The sequence below is a fragment of the Hypanus sabinus genome, chromosome 23, assembly GCF_030144855.1.
Source record: "Hypanus sabinus isolate sHypSab1 chromosome 23, sHypSab1.hap1, whole genome shotgun sequence".
Lineage (NCBI taxonomy): Eukaryota > Metazoa > Chordata > Chondrichthyes > Myliobatiformes > Dasyatidae > Hypanus > Hypanus sabinus.
The window spans coordinates 381,226-393,713 of NC_082728.1; the positions used below are offsets into that span (position 1 = coordinate 381,226).

Sequence of the window (12,488 nt, forward strand, 5' to 3'; positions counted from 1 at the left end):
CCTGGCAAGCAAGTGGAGATTCAACTTCCTCATAAACTGACTTTAATATTACTTCCCAGATTTTGTAGGGGGTAAGGCATTCAATGGGTACAAACAGTAATTTGGTCTTATTAAACATTGGATAGATATTGGTAGAGAAGTGCAGTGTTGAATGATATTCAGATACACTCAGCTGGTCAATCCACAATGCTTTGCTACTAGTTTCCTGTAATTAGTTTGGCACAGCTTCCCTGGGTTGACCTGTGGAATTTACAAAGGTCATTATCATCTCCAGCCAGGAGTACTGTCAATTATCCTTGCTCAGTGTACAATGTGATCCAGATCATACTTCTCGCAGAATGTGCTGGTGAATGGGACACACGTGAGGTATTCACACCACTGGCAATAAATGGGATACGCATAGAACCAGATCACCAGAGATGCAGAGAGTCCAACGAACATCAACAGGGAGCCAATGATCAATATTCGTTTCCTGTATTTGTCAGCCCAACCAAAGGTAATGTATGGTAAAAAGGCAAACGAGAGCAAGAAACCACTGAGGAACCCAAATATATGGGCAATGTTGTCAATCCAAGGCAATAAGCCAACTGCAAAGAGAACCATCAGGATTCTGAGCTGCTTCATCAATGCTTTCCATGGCTTCTCCAAAATCTGCCAGCTCTGAAACAATTCTACAAAGAGGCAGGCTAGCAAACCAAACTGAGAGCCTGCAGGTCCAACCTATTGTGCAAGGGAAAGACAAGATGATGTTACACACAGTTTGCTGTGATCCTTTCTCTCCTTCCTTGTCATAGTGGCTTTACCCACCCTACATTTAGCAGCTATAACTCCAGCAGCCTGGACATAAAGTTCTGGAACTTGCCCACCAACACCTCCCCTCAACTCTCCCATGCCTCTCCCTGCTCCATAGATCTTGCTGTTCCCAACATTACTCTGGATCACTGTCAAGTTCTGTCTCTAAATGTTCCTAAGATGTTTTATGCGTAAAACATATTTTACTGTTTAAATGCAAGTAACGACACACAAAAGGACCTGACCAGAGAACAATGGAAGTCAATCGTGGATCAGATATTTCTTCCACAATCATACTCCAAATGTTCCCATTTCTTAATTCTGTTATTTCCTTCTCAAATGTGGTAATTGACACAACTTCAATGGCCATTGAGGTATATTAATTTTGCAAAGGTTTTGATCCTTTCTATCTCTGCTGCCAAGCTTCGCCAAAGGTGTCCTCAAACCGGCACAGAAACAATTAGTTGATGGTTTCTATGTGTGTCATTGCTTTGCATTCAATCTTCACAATACCCACGCTGTGTTTAACAACCTACTCAGGAAGCAGAGGGAGCCAGGACATACCCAGTGCCCATGGTGGGTTTGGAGAGATGCTTTAGCTGGGAATGAAGGCAAGGCTATGAGGTGATGGAGCAGAAGGCAGGAGGTGAAAGTTACCAGTGCACAGTAATCAGCCACCTCAGGTGCAGTCTGCAAGTTCAGCTGTTGCCTGGTTGCCACAGCTGAGTGCAGCAGAGGATCTCCCAGCTTGACCACCCAACATCCCTCTAAACTCTGTTCATGTTGCTCCCTTCCCTTCCCCACACTTTCCCCTTCCTCATCCCTTCTCCAATCACTCAACCCCAACAAACCCCATACCTCTGCTCTGTACGGCAGGAATATCGCACTGGCCAAATTGCCAATAATTCCACTCAGGATATAGATGATTGAAATACGCAGCCACCCAGCCAACATCTCCAGGTCCCGGAGGATAGTCAGATGCAAAATCACAGAGACCACACAATGAATAATCCTACACAATAGGGAATGACAATGATGAGAGAGGATGTGATGCAGAATGTAAAGATGGGAATGTGAGAAGAAAGGAAGTGAGGGGGAGAGATTGTTTGAGAGAATGACAAGATACATATGCGAGCTTGGATGTGGGAGTGAGGGAGTGTGAAAGAGAAAGAAAGTCAGGGAATGAGGAAGAGACAGAGCTTAACTTGTAGGTTGAGTCAAAGGTGAGGAAAGCAAATGCAAAATTAGAAGTCATTTTGAGAGGACAAGGACATAAAAGCAAGGATGTAATTGCTGAGGTCTTAAAAAGGCATTGGTCAGACTGCACTTGGAGTTCAATTCTGGGCCCCTAATCTAAGAAAATTTCTGCTGCCATTGCAGAGGGTCCAGAAGTCTAGGACCAAAGGCACAGCCTTAGAGTAGAGGGACATCCATTTTGAAAAGAGATGAGGAGGAATTTCTTTAGCCAGACAGTAATGAATCGGTGGAATGCATTGCCACAGATGGATGTGGAGGCAAAAATCACTGGGTATATCTGAAATGGAGTTTGAAAGATTCTTGATTTGTAAGGGGGTTGAAGATTTTGGGGAGAAGGCAAGATAATGGGGTTAATAGTGATAATAAATAATCCATGATGTTTCTGTACTCGCTGGAGATCAAAAGGATGGGGAGGTGGTGGGGGGAGAAATCACGTTAAAACCTACCAGGCTAAATCATTGGATATATCCAAGACAGAAATCTATAATTCTTGATTGCTAGGGCATTTGAGGGGAGAAGAAGGGAGAATGTGGTTGGAAAAAAAGCCATAATTAAATAACACAGCAGACTCAAATAGACTGAATGCCCTAATTCTGCTCCTATGTCTGATAGGCTTATGGAAAGAGAGAGAAAGTAAGAGAAACAAAAGTCATTGTGAAGGTGGACTTGTCAGTGGAGAGCAGGGTAAGGGGGAGAGCGTCCCAAACGTCCCCCACCTTGTCCCCCTCACACCACGCTTCCTACACATTGTCCTCCATGTGCCCCACACCCTCTCCCCCTCACGCCACGTGCCCCATACGCTGTCCCCTCGCACCATGCATCCCACACCCTGTGCCCCTCACACCGGATGTCAAACACCCAGTCCCCCTCACATGTCCCACACTCTGTGCCCCTCACCTGCATGTCTCACACCCTGCCCCCCCTCATGCTAAATGTCCCACACCCTACCCCCCTCATGCTACAAATCCGATACCCTGTTCCCCTCACACCAGATGTCAAACACCCAGTCACACTCGCGCCGCATGCCCCACTCCCTGCCACCCTCACGTCAAACCTCCCACACCCTGTCCCCCTCGCACCACACATCCCATGCCCTGTACCCCCACACCGCATGTCCCACGCCCTCCCCCACACCATATGTCCCACGCCCTCCCCCACACCGCACATCCCATGCCCTGTCCCCCTACACCACACGTCCCACACCCTGTCCCCCTCATGTCAAACCTCCCACACCCTGTCCCCCTTGCACCACATGTCTTACGTCCTGTCCCCCCACACCGCACGTCCCACACCCTGTCCCCTCACACCACATGTCCCAGGCCTTCCCCCCACACTGCACATCCCACATCCTGTCCCTCACTGTGAACAATGGATTTTATTTCTTACCCAGCATGAAGGAATAGGGAAAGCCAGAGCCTGTAGATCTGATCTGGAACATCTGGGTTTAGGAAAGGTAATAGACCACAGACGTCATCCATGCAATGGACCTGTGGCAGAACCTGGTGTCAATTTGGAGGAGTTTACAAAGGCACAAGAGATTCTGCAGATGCTGGAATCCAGAACAACACACACAAAATGCTAGAGGCACTCAGTATGTAAGGAATATAGAGTGGACATTTTTGGTCAAGAAGCTTTATCAGGACTGGAATGTGAGGGGATAGAAGCTAGAATAAAGATGTGGGAGGGAGAGGCAAGGTGTATAAATTGTCAGGTGATAAATTAGACCAGGTGTGATTGAAGGTGGGTGGGTGGAGTGGGGTGATGAGGTAATCAGCTGGGAGGTGATAGGTTGAAAAGGTAATGGGCTGAAGAAGAAGAATCTGATAGAGGAGAATGGATTATAGGAGTAAGGGAAGGAGCAGAGGACAGAGGGGCTGGTGATGAACAGGGTAGAAGAAAAGAAGGGGTAAGAAGTGAGCCAGAATGGACAGTGTGAACATGATTTCTCCCCCTCCCCTTTTCTATTCCCCATTTTGACAGAATGGACACTTCCATAATGTACACTCATATAATTCTACACAACATACACAACAGTTGAAAGCCCAACTGTTAGACATTGGTTAACAATTGGTCTGACCCTGTGGAAAAGAAACAGCAGTCTCTGAATTTAGGTAGAGGAACATATGGGTTTTCCAGGTTGACAACTGGACGGCAGATTCAGTTTAATGTGTATGAATGATCCCAAACACAAAATAACTGATTATTCTCTTAATTGTAATAGACCTGGTGATGGAATGAGGCACCATCCCCGGGTGTCCTGTTCACTATCGTTCAGCAGCAGAGATCAATGACAAACACACCGAACAACGGTCTTCACTGCAAGGGCATTAGAATTGAGGAACTAAAGTCTTTACTAGGCCTGAGTGAGGACGTGTGCTGTTTTGGCCTCCTTATCTGAGGAAGGATGCCCTTGCCATTTGGAATGTGATGAAAGTTTACTGGACTAATTTCTAAGATAACAGGATGGATATATAAAGAAAGATTGAGTTGGTACGATGAGTACAGAAGACTGAGATGGCTCTCACAGAAACCTGTAAGATTCTAACACGACAAGGGCAATTGGGTCCAGGTAAGTTCCAGTCCTGAACCCATGTGGAGTTTGCAAATTCTCCTTCGGCATGGCTTCCTCCAGTTTTTCCAGCGAAAGTATGCAGGTTTATAGGTTAATTGGTCATGGTAGATTACTCCTAGTATGCAGGTGAGTGGTAGAACTTGGAGGAAGATGTTGTGAATTAGGTGAGATTCAGGCAGGATTTGTATAAATAGGGTGAAGGCGGGTATTTTTTGGTCAGCACAGATCCAACGGACCAAAGGGCATTTTCCTGTGCTGTGTGTCTCTGCTACTCTCATGTTACCAAAGAGGGAGTGCTGGGTCAGGACCACAGCCTCAGGATACAGGGCATGTTGTTTGGAATTTTCAATCATCTACAGATTGTGAAGCTGCACATTTCTCTGCCAGGCTGCAACGGATTATTAAATATTATTAAATCATTAAATACATTCAAGGAGATCAATATACAGAACACTATAGGTGCAAGGGTTATGGGGAAAAGATAGGGACAGAATACTGACATTTGATCATATTCAACAATGGACCTTTGAGCCTAATAGCCTACTGTGAATGTTTCTGATGTTACCTGTGAACACAAGGTAGCCTCCTCATGAAAGTATCCATTTTTAAACTGACAATACTCTCTGGTAGTAATCTCACACCTGCATGAGAAAGAATAGAATTAAGAACAAGAAATTATAGAAGCCCATATCTGCTCAGTCATTCATCAGAACTTTCCTGGACTATTCCTTCAAATCTCAAACATTGAACAAATCTCAGTCTTTAATATCTACTTCATATCGCTTGGCTAGAAATCTCCCCACTCAGATGGACTTGAACATTAATGCAGTCTGGACATACTTATGAGACTAGGACATGCACAGTGGCACAGAGGCAGTGTGGTGCGCAGGTTCAAAGATTCTTGATAGAGAGGGCACAGGTAGGTAATGTGGTGAAGAAGACTTCATTAGTCAGAGCAGTGAAGTTCTGTTCCTTCTTTACACCACATAGTCAGACCTCAGCTAGAGTACTGGGTGCATTCTGATCACTATATTACAGAAAGGAAATAATAGTGGCAGACAGAGTGCAGAGGAGATTCACCAAGATATTACCTCACATGGAAAGCTTTAAATATAATAGAGATTGGAGAGTTGGATCCAATAAATTTTTTTCAAAAATGGATCCCGGAAAATTTGGAAATGGAAGAAGGAACTCAGTTAATTGAAATTGAAAGGGCTCACAGAGCCTTAAGATCAAGACCTCAAGTTGATCAAAACCCACGATCAATCTTGATAAGATGCTTAAGATATCAAGATAAAGAAAAGATCCTGAAGGCGGCTGCCCAACGTGCCAGAAAGAGAAATGGGCCATTGATGATAGAAGGGAAAACAGTTCTTTTCTATCCTGATATAAGTTATGACCTTTTGAAGAGAAAGAAAGAATTTAACCCAGCAAAAAAAGTTTTATGGGAAAAAGGTTATAAATTTATAATGCGTCACCTGGCAACCCTGATAATTTTTTTGGATGACAGAAAAAGATTTTTTACTGATTATCAGGATGCGCAAGAGTTTGCACAAAAACTTCCAAGTATTCACTAACCACAGCCAAAGATTTAAAAGTGAAATGGATTAAAGATGAAGACAGGGAAACTGAATGGAATTGATGGACGTTTAAAGACAAAGGAATATTTAAGCATTCTTAATTAGATGATACAGGGGGAGAAAGGTAAAAATTTGAGAAATATTAATTGAGAGTAGTGACAATTTTTTTTCTTCTCATAGATATACTTTTTTATGTTACGGGGGAGCTGGGGGAACTTCGGATCAATTGCTACGGGATTCACATGTGTAATCACGGCGATTGCCATGAACCATACAACGGAGGGGGGTAATGTTGTTTTTTTTTAATCCACAACATTATTAGGGGGTATTTTGTTACTTTTTTCTTTAAAATCTATTTTTCTTCTATCTTTCTTTCTTTGCTTGGATGATCGGGGGGGTGGGGGAGAGACACATAGCAACATGGAGAATTTTAAAAAGATTCCCCAAGGTACTACGAAAGTTGAAAGATTAAGTATTATTATAGAGTGGAGTAATCCTATTAAAAATAATGACTAATTTACTGAATTTTCTAAGTTTTAATGTTAATGGGCTTAATGGACCGGTGAAAAGAAAAAAGAATTTTAACATAAATTAAGAAAATGAAAATAGATATAGCTTTTTTACAAGAAACACACTTAACAGAGATAGAACATCAGAAATTAAAACGAGATTGTGTCGGAAAGGTTATTGCAGCTTCACTTAATTCAAAGGCGAGAGGAGTTGCAATTTTGGTTAATAAAACTTTACCAATTAAAATACAAAATGTATTAATTGATTCAGCGGGGAGATATGTAATTATTCATATAACCATATAACAATCACAGCACAGAAACAGGTCATCTTGGCTCTCCTAGTCCATGCCGAACCCTTAATCTCACCTAGTCCCACCTACCCGCACTCAGCCCATAACCCTCCACTCCTTTCCTGTCCATATACCTATCCAATTTTACCTTAAATGACACAACTGAACTGGCCTCTACTACTTCTACAGGAAGCTCATTCCACACAGCTATCACTCTTTGAGTAAAGAAATACCCCCTCGTGTTTCCCTTAAACTTCTGCCCCCTAACTCTCAAATCATGTCCTCTAGTTTGAATCTCCCCTACTCTCAATGGAAACAGCCTGTTCACGTCAACTCTATCTATCCCTCTCAAAATTTTAAATACCTCGATCAAATCCCCCCTCAACCTTCTACGCTCCAATGAATAGATTCATTGTCAAATTTTTTCAGAACTATGGACTCCTATGAATATTTATGCACCAAATGAAAATGATATAAAATTTATACAAGAGACCTTTTTGAATTTGGCTGACGCACATGATAAAATATTAATAGGTGGAGATTTTAACTTTTGTCTAGACCCAGTTTTAGATAGATCAACAAAGGTTGTTACAAAATCAAAAGCAGCAAAATTAACTTTATCATTGATGAAAGATTTAAATTTGATTCATATATGGAGAAGAATTAATCCAAAAGAAAGAGATTATTCATTTTATTCAAATAGACACAAAACTTATTCAAGGGTAGATTTTTTTCTATTATCAATGAATATTCAAGACAGAAAAATATGAAATATAAAGCAAGAATATTGTCAGATCATTCCCCCTTGATAATGACAGTGATAATGGTGGATAAAGAGGAATCAATTTACAGATGGAGATTTATTTCAATATTATTAAAACGTCAAGATTTTTGTGATTTTATGAAAAAGCAGATTCAGTTTTTTTAGATACAAATTCACATTCAGTTGATGATAAATTTATATTGTGGGAAGCAATGAAGACATATTTGAGAGGCCAGATAATAAGTTACACTTCTAAAATTAAGAAGGAATATATGGTAGAAATAGATCAATTGGAAAAAGAGAACAAAATTAGAAAAAGAATCTCAAAGATATATGACAGAAGAAAAATGAAGACAACTTGTTAACAAGAAGTTACAATATAATACACTTCAGACATATTGAACAGATAAAGCAATTATGAGAACTAAACAGAGATATTACGAACTAGGTGAGAGATCACACAAGATTCTTGCTCGGCAGTTAAAAACAGACCAGACTTCCAAAATGATAAATGCAATTGTGAACAAGTGTAAATAAAATTACTTATAAACCTTTAGAAATTAATGAAACTTTTAAGAATTTTTATTCTGAGCTGTATCAATCAGAATCACAAAATGATAATGTCAAGATAGAAAGGTTTTTACCACAAATAACTCTTCCAAAATTAGATTCGGAAGAACAGAAGGGACCTCTTTTACATTAAAAGAGGTCGAAGAAGCTCTAGGATCAGAGTAATAAATCTCCAGGAGAAGATGGTTTTCCACCCAAATTTTACAAAAAGTTTAAAGATTTACTAATCCCTCCTTTTATGGAGTTAATACACCAAGCGGAAAGAACGATTAAACTTCCAGAACCTTTTTTGACAGCTATTTTAATAGTATTGCCAAAAAAGATAGAGATCTTTTAAAGCCCACATCATATAGACCTATTTCTTTGTTAAACACTGATTATAAAATAATAGCAAAAATTTTATCTAGTAGATTATCTAAATACTTACCAAAATTAATACATATGGATCAAACAGGATTTATCAAAAATAGACGATTGGCAGATAATGTAACCTGGTTACTTAGTATAATTCATTTGGTACAAAAGAGGGAGGAAATGAGTGTGGCAGTTGCTTTAGATGCAGAAAAAGCATTTGATAGATTGGAATGGGATTTTTTATTTAAGGTATTGGAAAAATATGGATTAGGAGTATCCTTTATGAAATGGATTAAAACCTTAAATACTAATCCCAAAGCTAAAGTAGTGACAAATGGTCAAATTTCAATATCATTTCAGTTAACAAGATCAGCTGGACAAGGTTGTCCATTATCACCTGCTTTATTTGTGTTGGCGATAGAACCTTTAGCTGAATTAATTAGAACGGACCCAGATATTAAGGGTTTCAGAGTTAACCAGGAGGAATACAAGATTAACTTATTTGCTGACGATGTTCTGCTTTATTTAACAAACCCGTTGTATTCGCTATGTAAATTATCTTCTAGATTAGAAGAATATGGGAAAATATCAGGCTACAAAATAAATTGGGATAAAAGTGAAATTCTACCTCTTACTAAAGGAGATTATAGTCAATGTCGATTAATAACTCAATTTAGATGGCCAATAAATGGTATAAAATTTTTAGGTATAAGAGTTGATAATGATATAAAGAATTTATATAAATTAAATTATTTACCATTATTGAAAAAAATTCAAGAAGATCTTGATAAATGGATGATGTTACCAATAACATTAGTAGGCAGAGTAAATGCTGTAAAAATGAATATATTCCCTAGATTACAATATTTATTCCAAACACTACCAATACAACTACCCCAGAAGTTTTTTCAAGAGTTAAATAAATGTGTGAGGAAGTTCCTTTGGAAAAGTAAGATGTCAAGAATATCGTTGGAAAAATTGACATGGAAATTTGATCTAGGAGGGTTACAACTTCCAAACTTTAAGAATTACTATAAAGCAAATCAACTTAGATTTATTGCATCTTTTTTTTTGATGAAGATAAACCAGCATGGATTAGAATAGAACTAGATAAAATAGGAGAAAATATACCAGAAGATTTTATATATAAGTGGGAATCTAAATGGATACGGGAAAAGAAAGAATCTCCTATATTAAAACATATGATTGATTTATGGAATAAGATAAATGTTGACGATGAGATAAGGAAATCTTTATTAGCAAAGAGACCTTTAAATCAAAATAAACTTATTCCTTTTACAATGGATAACCAACTTTTATACAACTGGTTTCAAAAAGGGATTAGATATATAGGAGACTGTTTTGAAGGAGGTATATTAATGTCATTTGATCAACTAAAGAATAAATACAAAATATCAAACAACACTTTTTTGTTATTTTCAATTAAGGGCTTATTTAAGAGATAAACTGGGTCAAAAGAAACTAATTCAAAAAGGAAAAATTAAAAAAATTATTTCTTGTATGTATAGTTTGATTCAAAAACAGGTAATTAAACAAAGAATTTATAAGTCAAGACAAAAATGGGAAACTGACTTGAATATTAAAATTGAAGAAACAAGTTGGTCAAGACTATGCCTTGACAGTATGACAAATACAACAAATGTCTGGCTAAGATTAGTGTAATATAATTTTTTACATCAATTATATATTACACCACAAAAAATAAATAAATTAAACCCAAATTTATCTGATCAATGCTTCCGATGTAATCAAGAAATTGGTACTTTTTTTACATTCTACTTGGTGTTGTTTTAAAATTCAACCTTTTTGGACAAATTTAAGAGTTTTACTGGAACAAATTATTGGAACACAACTTCCACATAACCCAATATTATTTTTACTAGGCAATATTGAAGGGATAAAACTGAAACCCAAATTGAATAAATATCAGAAAGAATTCATAAAAATTGCATTGGCAGTAGCCAAAAAGGCTATTGCAGTTACTTGGAAATCGGATTCATACTTAAGTATAGATTGTTGGAAGAACGAAATCTTTAGCTGTATTCCACTTGAAAAAATTACTTATAATTTAAGAGATAAATATGAAACATTTCTGAAAATTTGGTGCCCTTATTTACAAAAGATAGGACTAAATATATAGGTGCTCCAAAGATAAAATTACTGGTTATTTGGGGAAAGAAATAAATATATATACTAAAGCTATTATAAACTCCATGGAGCATGTGGGGATCTTCCAATATCCAGGCATTTTTTCTTTCTTTCTTTCTTTTCTTTCTTTCTATAGGGATATGTTAGGGGGGAGGGGTTAAGGGGAGGGCTGATAATTTTTCTTTCTTTTCTTCTGTAATCATTGAAAACTCATTAAATTTTTTTAAAAAAAAGATTGGAGAGTCTAGGTCTATCCTACATGGAGTGCAGAAAGAAAGTTGAGACATGATTGTAGTACATAAAATTATGTGGGCTATAGCATAGACAACAAGATTATTTCCCATATCAGAAGTCAATGAAAACTAACAGATATAGATTGAGGGTGAGGAGGTGGAGATTTTGAGGGTATTTGAAAGAGAATTCAAGATACCTGGAATGCACTGTCAGAGTGGGGGAAGCAGAGATGCTGAAGCATTCAAGAGCTAAATATTTGAATTGTCTAGGCACAGAGGTGTATACACAAATGCTGAAAGATAGATGCTAATGGTTGGCATGGGCAAGATGGGGTGAATGGTCTGTTTCTGGGCTTTGTGACTCTATCATTCTAACTCTGTCCAGAACTGTTCATTATTTTGAGTCAGTGTTCCCCTTGTTCCAGGCACCCAGCCAGATGAAATATCACCCCTTCACATTTGTCATCTCTTTACATTTTGTACATTTTCTTCTGTATTCCTCCAACCTCAGGGGAGTCCAAGACTGCTCTGCTAAATCTGCTGAAAGGACAAAGCCATCATCTTTGGAATCAATCTGATGAACCTTCACTCCTATTCCCTTCCAGAGCTTGGAAAGAGTGTGTACATAAATCCTGTACACAAAATTCAGATATAATCTCACCAGAGCTTTCTTTACTCTTGTACTCAAATCCACTTGGTGTAAAGACAAATACTGGTTGGTATCCTAATTACTTAGTGTGCCTCCATGTCCACTTTTACTGATTTATATATGCTTTCAAAATGGCACCAGCGACCAATGGCAGCACCCTGCAGATAGTTTACAAAACTGCTACCTTCTTTTAAGTATGCTTTTACTCCTAAACTGCAAGCAATTGTGGCTTGTAATTAATAAGAATATAAAATACCTGAAGTCGACAAGGTTGGGACTGGACAGTGGGACCTAACGGCAGAGCACAGACCCAGAATTGGATCTGTTACTTGCTGTTCTCACTGATTAAAGCAATGAACAAGATTGAAATCAATGAGGCTAAGAGCAGGCCACAAATCAACATTCAGTGTTGTCAGCCTGTGTTTGACTAGCTTCCCTCTCACTCGTTGCTGCTGGAGGAAAGTGCAGGAGCCTTGGGTCTCGAGCAAGGTTTGATTGTTGCAGTTTGTGGATTGGACCCGTTCTTCAAGGATTCTGCAGTTCACGTTACATGTGTTTCTGGTTTCTAGTTACTCTTCTTTAATTGCTATTTTGCGAGTTTGTTTCAGGGTGTTTCAGCATGGACTGTCCCTGCAGCCTGCAGTTAATGAATAACACAGCACTAAACTGAACTAAACTGAACATTCCTAGACCATTTCAAGGACTCTATGGTTTAATGTTTAATATTCTGTGTGTTATTCACTCGTT

The 12,488-nt window shown here is 38.7% G+C and overlaps 1 protein-coding gene across 1 annotated transcript in view; it reads right to left on the reverse strand.

The window, feature by feature from the left end:
• Positions 1–12,488, reverse strand: part of LOC132380280 (inactive rhomboid protein 2-like) — a 97,371-nt gene continuing 84,883 nt past the window's right edge. Inside the window, exons 15-18 of the mRNA XM_059949035.1 lie at positions 5,187–5,262; positions 3,436–3,536; positions 1,651–1,804; positions 1–720 (exon numbers count right to left, since the gene is read on the reverse strand). Coding sequence (XP_059805018.1) covers positions 301–720; positions 1,651–1,804; positions 3,436–3,536; positions 5,187–5,262 — 751 coding nt within the window. The 3' untranslated portion in view covers positions 1–300. The remainder of the gene's footprint in view (positions 721–1,650; positions 1,805–3,435; positions 3,537–5,186; positions 5,263–12,488) is intronic.